General features: G+C 44.7%; 1 protein-coding gene across 2 annotated transcripts; it reads left to right on the top strand.

Annotated features, from left to right (window-relative positions):
* Positions 1 to 148: 148 nt before the first annotated feature.
* On the top strand, positions 149 to 13,537 carry ZPBP (zona pellucida binding protein). 2 transcript variants are annotated; one of them, XM_028154229.2, is made up of 8 exons: positions 149 to 284; positions 2,339 to 2,419; positions 5,832 to 5,957; positions 8,316 to 8,465; positions 8,918 to 9,136; positions 9,473 to 9,549; positions 11,424 to 11,554; positions 13,335 to 13,537. In XM_028154229.2, the coding sequence occupies exons 1-8, from the start codon at positions 164 to 166 to the stop codon at positions 13,465 to 13,467; spliced, it is 1,038 nt and encodes a 345-aa protein (XP_028010030.1). In that variant the 5' UTR covers positions 149 to 163; the 3' UTR covers positions 13,468 to 13,537. The 2 variants fall into 2 exon arrangements, with proteins under 2 accessions (XP_028010030.1, XP_008145341.1); XM_008147119.3 differs by having other exon boundaries at positions 11,424 to 11,601.
* Positions 13,538 to 15,304: the final 1,767 nt, after the last annotated feature.

Below are 15,304 nucleotides of genomic sequence, written 5' to 3'. Positions count from 1 at the left end.
TTGGCCCGGCCCTTCCCCCACCCTGCCGGAAGTGGCAACCAGTACTTCCGGCCGCCATTGTCCTTCGGGCCTCCATTCCAGTTCGCCGGCGGGCGGGCGAGTGGGCGCGGGCTGGCCAACGACTGCCAGAGTCCACGGTCGGCGGGTGGCGGGCGGCGTGTGGATGGAGGCCTGGGCCCCGGGCCTGGCGCGGCGGGGCCGGCGGCGGGCCTCGGGCTCCCCGCTCTCCCGGGCCGCCGTCGTCCTCCTGCTCTCGGCCTTCCTACTGCCGGCGCCCCCGACAGGTGAGCGGGGCGTGGCTCCGGGCGGGCGTTTGTGTCACGTGACCGCCGAGGGCCGGGCCTGCGGGGCGTGTGCACGAAGGGCCGCCCAGCGCCCACGCCATGTCCGTGTCCGTGTCCGTGTCCGTGTGTCCGTGTCCGTGTCCGTGTGTCCGTGTCCGTGGCGGGGCTGCGCCTCAGGGCCCTGCGCCCGCTGGCCGGACCTGCCCGGCTCGGCTCCCCGACGCCCCAGGTGTCGCCGTCCGCGGTCCTGCAGCGCCACCTGTCGGGGGGGGGGAGCCGTGACCACAGGGGCACTCGGGGTTCCCGTGAACCCCAGGCTGCCGCCATTGGTGCCCCCTGTTTCAGATTCTGTCCCCGGTGCTGATGAGCAGACACGGAAGTCAGCGTGACCTGTTGCCATCTCAGTAGGAAGCTTTTGGCTGCGTTCTTTTGTGTTCAGGATTCAGGCTTAAAAAAAAAAAGTACCAAGTATGTCCAAGCATGAGAGGGATTTGTCCAAAATGCTAATAATTGTCCCGATAAGGGAGAAGGTGAGAAGGCGTCCCGCCCAAGGACATGCACGGAGACGCAGTGGCGGCGGGCGGGGTGAGAGGAGGAAGGGGAGACGCAGTGAAGATGACGGGCACCCCGGAGGCCGGGCATCAGGGCCCTGGGGACCGCCCCCTAGTGAAGGTGGGACCAGCCGGTCACTGTGCAGTACCCGGGGGAGCGGGCACCTCCGGCCGTGGCTTGCACAGATCTGGCCGTGTCTTACTGCAGGGGTGACTGGGGGCGCGCCTCCCTTTAATCCCGTGAGGCCGGACCAGAGGGGTCAGAGTGCAGTAAGCAGGCAACGTCAGCCTTACAGCGGACGCAATAGGCCATTCAAATCCTGCAACAACTCCCCAAGTCTGGAATTTGGCCTCATTTTTCAAACGAGAAGACTGAAACTCCGAGAGTTTAAAGTGACTTTCCTAAGGCCAAAAGGTGGCAGTTATGATTGAAACTCGGGTCCTCTGACGTTGAGAACCATACTTTTTTTCCTTACTCCCTTTCTATTACAGGTAACTTGGGAAATGCTTTATAGCATTTTTATACTATTCCTCCCACTAGTTCTGTGCACGCTATTATGTCCATCACATTTGCTCATTCAACAATGACGAGAATATCAGGATATATTATATTTAACAATCATTATTTAATATTTACTAAGTGCAAGGTACAGTACTTCATACTGATTCTTGATAAGTTGACATAAATACTGATCATACTAGCCATGGAGCTTGTGATCTAGTAAGGAAAATTATATAGGTGCACACAGAACGGTAATACATGTGGAGCGGGTGTCATCAGAAGGGTGCTGATGATGTACTGTGGAAGGTTAGAGGGGACACAAACAGAAGGTTTGAAGGAGGAGGGGACAGGTGATCTGGGCCCTGAAGGATGCCAGATTTGGGCTTTTACAAATGAGGAAAGTATTCTAAGTGGATGCAGTAAAAGCTGGAGGCAAGATATAATAGGGGCAGCAGCGGACCGATTCATTTTATTGGATCGTGTAAGGAGAGAAGAGTAGAAACATGGATGCCAGGTGTCAGGGGACATTGGTTTATGGCTTGCCCCTTCAACCAAGAAGTATCCTCCTATATAATAAAAGCCTAATATGCAAATAGACCAAACAGCAGAACGACCAGTAGGTGGGAGGCGGGGCTGGCGAGCGGGCGGCACCAGGCCAGCCAAGGCAGGTGCCAGTGGGCAGAGGGAGGGGACTGCGATCAGGGTGGTGGCAGCGGAGTGATGGGGGGAGGGGTCGGCCACTAGCAGGCCGGGGCTGTCCCCCTATCAGCCCGTGGGTTGCCTCCCACAGAGGGAGGCCAGACTGCAGCTTAGGCCGCTCCCCACGTCGGACATCCCCCGAGGGCTCCTGGTGTGCGAGAGGGCACAGGCCGGGCTGAGGGACCCTCCGGTGCACAGGTTTCCGTGCGCCGGGCCTCTAGTGTGATAATGTACTATTTGAATATCTTGGAATTTCTCAGGAGGCAGATTGTTGCTCATTTCTTTTTTTTTTTTTTTTATAGTTGGATATTTGATTCGATTACCAAGAAGTTTTAGCTTGACCCAAGATTCACTGAAAATAGTAGGATCACCAAATTATCCAGGTATTAACAGATAAACATTCAGTAATTTTTAGAAAGTAATTAGCATTTGTTTAAATTTTATCAATCTTGTCCAAAGGCTAATATTCTTCAATGATCCTGGTCTCCTAAGGCCCTTTCCTTCTAGGACAATGGATTATAGTTGTTTCCAATAGTCACGTTCACCACGTCTAACATGTAACTGCTTACGTGTGCAAAAAATAGCTATTTCTAACAGTTCTGTAATTAAAGTTGCCTATAGTGGTTTCTTGTTATTATATAATAACTCCCATATTATTAAGTGTATATAGTTCAAATATACGAAAGCTTTTTTCAAACAAGATCTATATATCATAAAGATTTTGGATTCCTAATATTTCGCAGTAGCCACATAAGGTATAGCAAGTAAAAATGTTTTGTATATTTTCTTACTGAGGTGAAGTCACCTGCCTTAAAGCTCCCCGTAAAGCACACGGTGCAGTAGTTTTTAGTGTATTACCAAGTTTGTGCGGCCATGAGCACTGTGATCTTACGTGTCTTTGGTCCACGAGAAATGCCAGACCCATTACGTGACCACATTCCAGCCCCTTTAAGCCCCTAGCCTGCTTTCTGTCGCTGTGAACTTGCCTTTCTGGACACTGCGTATGAGCAGACCGACGCGCTCATATGTGTGGCATTTTGTGCCTGGCTTCGTTCACAGGGTAGTGATTTCCAGGGCCGTTCATCCTGTCGAATGTCTCGGGACTTCATTCCTTTCTATGGCTGAGTGGGATCCCACGCATGGATATACCACAGGCAGTGCCCACCGGGTGGGTATCTGGGTGGTTCCCATCTCTGGCTGTGATGAGGAATGCTGTGGTGGGCACCCCGGACCAGAGTCCCTGTGCGGTCTGTGTCAGCTCTCTGCGTCTGTGTGGAAGGGGCTCGCATGCTGGTTTGATCTGCATTTCCCTAGTGCCAATGCCGATGCCCTTGAACTTCTCAGTGCTCTTGGCCATTTGCATACATTCTTTGGAGACATGCTTATGCAAGTTCTTTGCCCATGTTTAATTGGGTTACATTTTTATTATTGAGTTGGAAGATTTTTTTAATACATTTTGGATACTAGACTCTTATCAGATATTTGACTTGTAAATATTGTCTTCCATTCTGTGGATTGTGTTTTCATTTTTAAAATAGTGTGCTTTAAAGCACACATCTTAAACTTTGATAAAGTCTAATTTTTATTTTTAATTTGGTGCTGGTGCTTTAGGTGTCATGTCTTCAAAACTTTGTAATCAGCAGTCACAAAGTCTTTTATAAGAATTTTATAGTTTTTCCTGTTATAACTAGGTCTTTAACCACTTTGAATTAATTTTGCATATGGTGTGAGGAAGTGGTCAACTTCTTTTTTTTTTTTTTTTTTTGCATGTGGATATCCAGTTGTTCTAACTCCAGTTGTGGAAGAGGTTTTTCATTCTTGATTGAACTGTCTCCATGCTCTTGTCGAAAAGCAGTTTACCATAGATGTCTGCTGTGTTGTTGTTTTTTCCAAATTCTGTTCCATTTATGTCTGTTTTTAGGCCAGTACTACGCTATCTCCATTACTCTTGCGTGATAGTAAGTTTCAAAATCATTAAGGTTGGTTCCTTCAAATTTGTTACTTTTAAGATTGTTTTGACTATTCTGGATCCCTTGCAATTTGATATTAGTTCTAGAATTGTCAGTTTATGCAAAAAAGACCATTGGGATTTTAATATGGGTTGCATTAAATATGTAGATCAACTTTGAGAGTATTACCACCTTAACAGGTGGTAAGTCTTCCAGTTCATAAACATGGATTATTTTTCCATTTATTTAGGTCTTCTTTAATTTCCCTCAGTGATATTATGGCTGTCCATGTAAAAGTCTTATACTTCTTTTGTTAAATTTATTCCTAAATATTTTATTTTTTTGATGCTATTGTAAATGGAATGGTTTTCTTAATTTAGTTTTTGGGTTGGTCATTCCGATTGTGTAGATAGATATACAGTTGAGTTTTGCAAACTAATGTTGCATCCTGTCACCTTGCCACCTTGCCACCTTGCTGAATCACTTACTAGCTTTATTTTTTTTAGTGTGGGGTGTGTGGGGTGGAATTGGTCTTTAGGATTTTCTATATATAAAACACCACATCATTTGCAAATAGAGGTAGTTTTATTTCTTCCTTCCCAACCTGGATGTTTTTGTTTCAGTTGCTCCAGCTAAAAATTCCTCCAGTTCAATATTGAAGATAGCAGATGCCTTAATCTTACCCCTAATCGTAGGGGGAGAGCAGACTGAAGTCTTTCAGTACTGAGTACGGTGTTGGCAGTGAGCTCTTTGTAGATGCCCTTTATCAGACTGAGAAAAGTCCCCTGTGTTCCTCCATTGTTAAAGGCATAAAGCCTTAGTGTGAAAGGGTGTTGCATTTAGTCAATTACTTGTTTTGCATATATTGAGATGATAATGGAGTTTTGTCCTTTATTCTATTGATGTGATATGGTAGTGAATGATTTTTGTATTTTGATCTAACCTTGCATTCCTGGGATAAAAAGCAATTGATAAAGATGTATAATTCCTTTTTATGTTGCTGGATCTGGTTGCTAACTTTTTAAGGATTTTTATGTCTATGTTCACGAGAGAAATGTATATAGTTTTCTTGTGTAGTATTAGTCTGATGTTGATCTTAGGGTAACAGTAACTTTATTAGGTGGGATGTGTTCCTTCCTATTCTATTTTTTGGAAGAGTTTGGGAGCTATTGTTAATTAATTCTGCTTTACTTGTTTGGAAAAATTCATCAGTGAATTTATCTGGGGTTGGACTTTGTGGGTTTTTTTTTTTTTTATTACGAATGCAAACACTTTGTTTTAGGTCTACTCAGACTTTCTATTTCATATGGTTTCAGATGAGAAATGAGCTACTAATGTTATTGAGGATCACATCTATGTGATGAGTTGCTTCTCTCTTGCAGAGCTGGAGAGGGGAGAGGGGAGTAGGGCAAGTCAGAATGCTGCAAGCGCTCAGCTCTTGGCAAGCGTGTTAGTTTTCTAGGGTTGGATTGAACCACAGGAAGGCGTTGCCTCACAGATGTGGAGACTGGAAGGCATGGTTGGTTCTTCTGGGTGTCTTAACAACAAAAGATAAAGTACAGACATAGAATTATCTTAATACTGGATAATTAAAATAACATTCTGAGAATAAAATAAACTAGTATATATGACCCCTTAATAAAAAGACCAATGCATCATGCTCAGATTGAGATACACACAAATAATATATGTGTATATTTTTAATGTTAGTTACCTGAAATGCAACGAAATTCAGTCCTTACTAAGTAATAGCAATAATCCAGACAAAACTTAGGAGAACATGTAATCCAAACTGCAAATATGAAAGCACAAATCGTTATTGGAGCGTTTTAACATTGTATTTCAGTGAAAGTGTATGTTATGATCCATCAGAAGAGTCCACACGTGTTATGTGTGACCCAAAGGCTGCGGAATTCCGAGCTGATAGACCCCGCGTTCCAGTGGCACGGGCCCAAGGGGAAGATCGTCTCAGGTAGGCCTCGTTTCCGCCGGCGATCCTGAGCCGCTGTGTCTGAGATATACCAGAGCAGAAGGAACGTTTGTATCTCGTATGCATTCATCTGTCTCCTCACTTCTTTTTCCTGCGATTTCCTTTTGGAGTTGTAATCCAGCAATGGGGATGGTGTGCCTGAATTTTAGATGCAGACATAACTGTTTGGGAAGTTCTCTAAGCATCTACTAGTATATTCCAAAAGGTGTTACTTTTTTTAAAGTTCATAAAATCATTTTGGTTACCTCAACCAGACTCATGTGAGTAACATATATGTGAAGAAGCAAATATGATTCGGGTTTTTGTTAAAAATACAAATGAACACTATGAGCCACACACTTGTACATATGATTTTGCTTGTTGTATACGGCCCCACACCAGGGCAATTCAGGACTTTATTAGTAGTTACAATTTTATACTTTTGAGTTTATATTTCCTTCTGACCAAAATCCTGACAATATGGATATTTGATTTTAACTTAAATATTATTATCACATTTTTTTAAATGACTAAATTTAACATTGAATATATTATATCAAAAACATGCTTTTAAATATACTGCATGGTTTGTTAGTGGTTGTGTATTAATATATTACTTGTGCTTGTAAGAGAGTTAGTTACTTAGCATTGGCATATATATCCAGAGGAAAAAGTCGACTCAGGATACATCTGAATGGTAGCCTTCACTTTTCAGATTTTTGAGAAACAAGATCTGATTCTCATGCAGGTACTTTTCCCACGGGCAGTTACTGTTGGTATGACTGATTCATCAACATTTTCTTCATTCCACTTCTTATTTAGTGATTTTGAAATGCAGATCTTATTTTTATTCTAATGTTTCATTTGCTAAAAGCCAATTTATTTTTGCAGTGCAATTCAAAGCCTGTAGATGAGCTTAGCTCTGTTCTTTTCAGCCTTGAAAATTCAGATGAATGAATTTTCATCTTGAAGGTCTGTTCAGTGAAGCACTTAATCATTTTTGTACATCTCCTGAGGAAGTTTTTCTTTATTGCTCTACTAGAGGCCCAGTGCACAAATTCGTGCACAGGTGGGGTCCAGCTGGCCCACCCCAACAGGGGCCATCGGGCCGGGCCGGTTGGGGGTGTGTGTGTGTGTGGGAGGTAGACCAGCCCTGCCCCTGATGGGGGTGTCTGATTGGAAGCAGGGCCAGCCAGGGGGAGGGGCCATGGGCGGTTGTGGGAGGCAATCAGGGCCCCGATCAGGCCAGTTGGCTGCCACAGTGTATGTCATAGCAACCGGCCATTCCATCGTTCTGGTCACTTGGCTTTTATATATATATAGATTCCCCTTCGTTCCTTCCTTCCTTTTCCCTCCCTCCCTCCCTCCCTTTCTCCCTTTCTTCCTTCCTTCCTTCACCTTATTAGTATATTGATATGGTGCTTGCAGATGAAAACGCACAGGTTTACTTTGTCACCTTAGATGGAGGAAGGAGGAAATATATTCATACAAAGACTTGCTAAAGAAACATGCATGAGAAATGTTTGTTTTGTAGCATGTTTTAATATTTTATATAGTTGAATGATCTCAGCTATGAAGTATCTGATACTATGAAGCATCTGACATATACATGTGTGTATGAGATACATGCAAGTTATGAAGCATGATAAGACAAACACATATGAGCCTGCTGTGCAAGTCAAGATTTACAGTTTGAACCTCTTAATAAGTGGCTTTAAAAAGACCATTAGTCTTTTCCCAACCCCTCTATCAGGTAAACACTGTCCTGAACTTTTACAACATTACTTCTTAGCTTTTCTCTCTTCCTTTACCATATATATACTAGTAAAGGCCACATTCAAATACATAGCATGTATAAATATATGTGTATGTATTTTTCAAGAGTATGTTTTCACATTCTTGTTTTGAATTTATAAAAATAACAAACATTCGATAACTGTCAGGTGCTGGCTGCAGTTCTCAGCAGTTTGCACATAACTAACCCCTTAGTTTTGCAGCAGCCCTTGCAGTAAGCACAGCCATTGTCTGCACTTCACACATGGACACAGCTGCACGTATGTAGATCTGAACAGATATCTGAGAATGCCCAGTTCTGGGGCCCAGTTAGAAACTGATCCTTGTAGAATTCATCTTGCCACTCAGGTGGCCACACAGCTGATGCACTGAGGTTGGTGACATTCTGACACCAAGGTCACCCTGGCACCTGCCGTCAACCAACACCAGATCAACCACGGTTATGCCCCAACTCCTGTGAATGATCCTGCGGATAAATGGTGACGCTTTGCTTAGTTTGGAAAGCGTTTTGTAGTTTTATCTTGATGTCATGTAATTAAGGAGCGGCCGCGTCTGTGTCTTCCTTAGAGAACAGCACCACACACATCACCACCACGGGGAGCCTTGTGTTCCAGGACTTCGAGGAGGGCATGACGGGGGCGTACACGTGCTTCCTGGAGTACAAGCCCACCGTGGAGGAGGCGGTGAAGAACGTCCAGCTCAAGTTCATCGTGTACGGTAAGCGGTGCACCGCCTGGCGCATCACCGTTCCTTTGTGTTTTCCAGTGTTAACCGCTTCAGCTCGTTTGTTTTAAAGGGACTGTGTTCCTTTTACTCGTTCAGGTCAGGAGGGATTGCTGGCTGCCTCTGTTTTACAGACCCTTTGTGAGGAGGTCACGGGGAGGCGGATCTGCTCTCTGCAGGGCTGTCTGTGTAGACAATCTATTCATCCTTAAACTTCCAAGATGGAAGTAAAATAATTCCCATCTTAAACGATGTTAGGGAATTTAACTGAGTTACTATTTGTGAAGTGCCTAGAATAGCATTTGTCAGTAATGTTTAGAGAAATTGTTTATTAAGTTGAGATATATAATAGCTTTATTCCATGCAGTGATTTCTCTTGAGTAGTTGCAATGTATTGGAATTGCATAAGTAACTGTTGTGTGTTGCTCTCTGTTCATTTTTCGCAGCGTATCGTGAGCCTCACTTTTATTACCAGTTCACAGCCCGATACCATTCAGCTCCTTGCAATAGTATCTATAACATTTCTTTTGAGAATAAACTTCTACAGATTTTAAGCAAACTGGTTCATGACATTAAATGTGAAGTTTCCTTACAGAAGTCTGAATGCCATCATGTTAAAATGCAAAAAGCTGGCTTTCAAAATGAATTGTTTTTTAAATTTGCAGGTAAGGATATACAATTCTCTAAAGAATACAACTTGAGGATAGGAAGCCAATGTTAAGACCTGTGAATTACCAGCAGTGGTTTTCAATGTAAATGTTATAACCTGAGTATCTTCATGTTCTCTACTTTGACTTACTTCTAAGAGCCCTCAAATAATATTCTACTGATTTATATACTTAGTGAAAAGTTTGTACTCACATAACTGAAACCTTGCTATGATATTTTACTTTAGAATGGGATTTAGTATAAGGAATGTCTATTATGATATTTAGCTACAGGGTGGAAATATTATGATATAATACATTAGATCCATGATCAAATGTAATGTGTTTTCTCAGTTTCATGTATAGATACTGAAAAAGAATCCAAGCCATGTGACGACCATACTTGTGACTATTCCAAAAGGCTATCTAAGGTATGCATGTGAGGCTGGAAATAAGAAAATAAATGAGTGAGGCATAAGTAAACATCTTAGCCACTCGTAAAACAAATCAGTCCCCCCCACACACAGGGAATTCAACAATGATAACAAAACTTCATAAAATAAGAAATGCTAAGAGTTTAACAGAGGCAACATTTTCATGGAATACTTTGAAATTTAACGTTTTGACTATATTAAGATGATTCCCATTTATTTGGCTTAGGATGAAAATTATGCTTTAACTCCAGCAGCAATTTAATTTACTTGTTTCTTTTAAATTATACTTCATATATTGTCATGATCAGTAAACTTACGGTGATATTTTTCTATCTCTAAGTATCCTAAATTACCACATATACTTTATAAAATTATTTTTAAATATTTGGAATATTAAATTATTTATAGTATGATGATTGTAAAACTTTCCAATTTAAGATGTAGGTATTGCACTTGAAAAGGTGATGATTTCTTTTTAGTCATTTATTTTTTAAGTATATGTTTTTTATTGAGTATATTGGGGAGACATTGGTTAATAAAATAGCATAGGCCTCAGGTGTACAATTCTATAATACGTCATCTGTATATTGTATTGTCTGTTCACCCCAAGGCAAGTCTCCCTCGTCCATTTATCTCCTCTATACCTTCTTGTACCTCTCCCACCTCCTTTCAATCTAGATTCTGTCCTTATTCTTAGAGGGAACATAAGAAATAGGAATCTGATTTATATGGTCATTTTAATTCCCATCAGGTTTTGTGAGATCCTGTTTCATTGATATGTATTTATTTATTATTGGATGCAGTGTTAGGAAGCTCAGTGTTTCCTGAAACTTTTAATTCGAGTTTGGCAATTAAACATAGTTAATTAGGTACCATATTTCTATCTCTGATTAATTCTTAAGCACTTTCTTTTTTTTTTCTTAAGCACTTTCTTATATAAAATTTATGCTTGACCAAATAAGTATCAACAAATTCACCTGAATTTATTAAAAGCTCAAGAAAGCCACTTAAACTATAAAAAGATAATAATTGAGTAATGGAATTAGAGTTGTGTATATGTGTTAAAAGAAGTGCATGGAGAAGATTTTGATAATTACTTGTAGACATTTTTATGGAAGGGAAATGACTTGTACGGTGTCTGAGGGGCGCCATCAGTGGTTATAGGTCAGCGAGAGTCCGTTCATCATGCTCCTGACTAGGTCAGAGGGGAAGCTAGCGGTGAGAACCGAGCAGAACCACTGGCTTGTAGAGGGTTTGAACCCATGGCCACACCTCGCGCTTCAACAGGTGAAATTGTCAGTCGTTGGAAAGTATATGCCTCTTGTTAATTTTATTAGTCAATCCAGAATAATTATTACAGACAAAAATGTAATAATGATAGGTCACAGTGATGCTGTGATGATCTTTAAATTTGATTTTTTTGGATCACGGAACTAGAAGTTGTGACCTGTTTAAACCTGATTTTTGTTGGTGGAGAGCGAGGGGCTGCCTCAGGACATGGCCTCCTTAAAGACTCTTAAAGCACTTTTCTTTGAGTGCGTTTCCCGGAGGACATTGAATTGCATAGAGCAGTCTTGATTTCGCTCATAGGCCCATCCACATATCATTCAAAATCCCAGGCGACCACAATGTGTGGTAAATGTCCAAGTGGTTTCGCTGGGTTTGCTCGGCAGGGCATTTGGAGTCGTTGAGGTCTGCAGTTGACATTCTTTAATTTTCACGTGTCATCTACATCCTATGAATGCAAAAAAGGAAAGAAAAGAACCTCAAGAATGTGGGTTCCCCTGCTTCTAAATACATGAGCAACCTTATGTATTCTAAATTACACTTATTTATGAAACTAATTTCTTCACGTTGTATTTCTGTTTTAGGCTAAAAATCTCATAGAGAGATTTTTCAGTCAACAAGTAGAAGTCCTAGGCCGACGTGCAAGTCCGTTGCCTGAAATATACTACATTGAAGACACCCTGCAAATGGTCTGGATTAACCGCTGCTTTCCCGGGTACGGAATCAATGCTGTGAAGCATCCAAAATGCCCTGAGTGCTGCGGTAGGTCATGGACTGCGCTCCCTGCTTTGCGTTTATGAGCATTCGCTCTGTTCGTTATGCCTAAGTGACCGCCTAGCATGTGTTTACACTATGTCATTACTTCTTAGTTTATTGGAAATAGTGTTTGAAAAGACTGTGAGTCTGAAGATGTAGAAGAGAAAAGCTGGCTGGATTTCGGCCAAGGGGTTAATACAGCAAAGAGGGTGAGGCGTGCTGGGCAGTGGTCGAGGGATGGGGGAGAATAGTAGTTACGAGCCAGAGTTCTTTACCCGAAAAAGAGTCAAGTCATCTTCCCTTTAGAACCCATTCCTGATGAGCGCCCATGTGTATGGTCTGGATTAGGTAGCACTCACCTCTTCTCCTTTTGGAAGAAGTACATGGATTGCTTCATTACCAGCTGTTTTCCGACTTTGAATCCTGGGAGAGAGAGAGAGAGAGGAAGCGGGCCATGGCACAGGCCTTTGGAAACATGACGTTGCAGCATTAGAATTTTACCACGTGTGTGGCCACCTTAAGCACCCCTATTACTGCAGCAAATACGTCTCGCTAACTGTTTAACCAGTATTTTTTTCCATCTGAAGTATTATTTCCCAAATAAAATGTCTGTTAATACATGAAGAACTCTGTGGAACCTAGAATGGAAAATTCTTTCTCTGAATAACAGTTTAAATATTTTGCAGTTTGAAAAAATATGTGTTAAAAAGAAAGCTATGAGGTTAAGTAATAGAATCTGGCCCAGATCCCAACGATGGCGTGCGTTTTCGCCTCGTGGTGCCGGAAAGGGTCCTCTCTGAGGCCAGGATCCCGGCCTCGGGTGCGTGAGGCCTTTGCTTGCCCTGGTGACCTGAGGTGCAGGGGCAGAAGGAAGGCGAGGATCAGACCCGCCAGTCGGGGCTGGGGCGTCACATGACTGCCGCCGCCTCTGCCCAGTGGGAGGAGTGGGCCGTGAGCGTTTAGTGACCCCGGATGCTTTTTGGTCTAAGTCCTTGGTTTTCCTACTTTCTTTACTTTCTCTTATGCAGAGTAACTATGGTAACACATTCTCGATATGATATATGTTATTCTTATGTTGGGGATGATCAAACTCAGTTAAGCTGGGCTAAGTAATTTTTTTTTCAAAATTACACATTGAGCAATTGATAGAAATAGACTTGAATTGAGATACTGTTAGGAATTTGGTCCATACCCTTCCATATTTGGCTGTCTTAAACCGCTAAGTCATGGCTGTTGTGGGCCATGCCAATCACAGTGGGTCCACCCACCGTCTCCACCTCCGTGGCTTCTGCTGTAACTGACAGGACAGCTCAGTCAGCCTTTAAACTCAACGTCATGTGATCAGCAAAACGATTGTAGCTCACAATCTTAGTCTCAGCCAGGATCGGAGTAAAAGGTTAAGGCTCTTCACTTGTAGGAAGTATTTCGAGTGGTCAGACTTGACGGAAACAAGTAGCAGAATGGGGGCTGCGGATTGGGGAGGGGGGCGGGGGAGTGTGATGGGCCTGGGGCTGCAGCTTTGCCCAGTGCAAACGTCCTGGAGACAGTTGTGCAGCAGGTGAGGGACTTAACACTACTGGCCTGCAGAACGGCTAGATGGCACATCTGATGTCATGTGCCTTTGACCACAATTAAAAACAAAGATTGAAAGTACAAGGAATCTTCTTAGAAAGTGGCCCCCGTGCACGGTTGGCTGGCGTGGCGTGGGGGACACGCTCTCACCCTTGTTCTCTCCACAGTGATCTGCAGCCCCGGCTCCTACAACCCCAGCGACGGGACGCACTGCCTGCACTGCAACAGCAGCCTGCTCTTCGGGGCCAAGTCCTGCTTGTAGGCGCTCCCCGCGCTGTGGGGATGTTGACACGGACGTAGAGTTTTGAAATATTAATACCTAATAAATCACTATTATGCCAAATTAAATGTATCAGGTTTGACCAGAAAACGGTGTCCTCGTTTCACTTGCAGCACGCAGTGTCCCGTGTTCTATGAGCGGAGCATCCAGGACCCCGTGCTCATTCGTGTGAGTCCAGGATACTCCCTGGGTCATCGCTCTTCAAACACCGCATCAGGCTGGCGGGAGCTCTTCTAGAAAGAGCCCAGCTCCCTGCACTGCCGCCGACTGCCTCAGGCCCCCAGGCTCCCCCTATAACCTCATTCCCTTCATGCAATGATGGGATTTGATTTCTGTTAGTTTGACCTTCCGTAGTTCAAAGTCACTTTTTAAAAAGACTGTTAGTCTTATTATTGCAGTTTCTAGCCACTTTATAAGGTCTCGTGCCAACAACATAATGGGTGGCAGTCTTTACGTTTTTATTTTAAAGTCCTTTAAATTACCTTCTTGACATTTTAGAATGGAGTAATCATTGTGTGCGCCTAAATGAAGGTGTGAACTTCCACAGTGAGGTGACAAAGAGAAACAAGCAATTTCTTTCCCCAAGAATGCCTCTGGGGAAGAGGATGGACAATAAAAGTAAAGTTTAACCAACAAAAACTGCTCCCACTCTCACTGCATTGCTGCCGCTGTGAAGGTACAGGCCGCCACCACCTCACTTCCCCCTCACACTGCGAAGCTATGTCGAATACGAAAAGCCGCCAGAAATTGTAAAGATTAAGCACCAGGGAAATACAGGAGTACCGACAGAACCCGTGGTGCTCACCTTCCTAACTGAGCGGCGCCCACCGCCCAGGCCAAGTGCCCCGAGGCAGGCGCTGGTGCCCGCCGGCGGGTGGGGCTCTAACGGAGAGGGAAGTGTGGGCGCCAGGGGCCGGCTGCTTCTCGCTGCACTTGGTGGGGATACACAGTCGGGGCCTGAGACCCGGAAGCTTCCTATGGCTTCCAGGGAAGCAGGCCTTCCTTCCCGCAGCGACGGCTGCCGTGCAGACTTCTGGGCCAAGCGGCGGAGCACCTGCCCGCACCACCTCAGGCATGGCTCGCGGTAGAGGCGAGGCGTTACTTGGGAAAGAGACCAGGACCTTCCAAACTGAGGTGAGGCCATGGAGGCTGAGCCCGTGCACCCAGCAGCCTTCCTGCCCGAGGAGAGGGCGAGGGTCTCCCTCCAACAGTCGTCTTGCCTTTGCTTCTGAGCCCAGACCTGACCTTGAGTCCTGGCCGTTTGCAGGGTGTCTGGTTCCCCGTGACCTGTCCTGCACATCAAGGGCTTGCGGCGTCTGGGCAGTTTGTATCAGAAGTCTGGGGTGCACAGGCCCTGCCAGACACACCGACGGCCGTCCCCTGAGTTCTGTTCTGGAGAACCCTCTCCCCTTGAGTGTGAGTAGGACCTGTGACTGGACCAAAACAGGTCCGGGCGGGAGAGTCCCTCGTACGATGACATGACACTGAGCCGGGAAGTGGGGTGTGCACAGCAGCTCCGTGAGCCGCGGGGAGCATGGTGTAAGGAGCTGGGCTCAGGCAGGCCCTGAAGGCAGAGTACTTCCATGAGCAAGTGGCTCAGGATCTCCCGGTTCCTCCTCGTGCCTCCTCCCTCCCGCCTGCGCCTGAGCTCGTGGGGACTTCTCTGCGGCACATTCAGGGGGGAGAGGTTCCAGCAGACTTCCAGATCGCTGACAGCGCCCCCCCCCCCCAGGACAGCCTCAGGCACCTGGGGCTGCCGGGGCGGAAAGGGACAGCTTGCGCAGGCGGAACCCGGAGCCCTGCACGGCCCCCCCACTTGGGGAATGAGGGCTGCCTGGGTGTGGGCTGCAGACATTT

The sequence above is a fragment of the Eptesicus fuscus genome, chromosome 14 (assembly GCF_027574615.1).
Source record: "Eptesicus fuscus isolate TK198812 chromosome 14, DD_ASM_mEF_20220401, whole genome shotgun sequence".
NCBI lineage: Eukaryota > Metazoa > Chordata > Mammalia > Chiroptera > Vespertilionidae > Eptesicus > Eptesicus fuscus.
The sequence above is the reverse complement of the archived record's forward strand: the minus strand, read 5'-3'. Positions and strand labels throughout refer to the sequence as shown.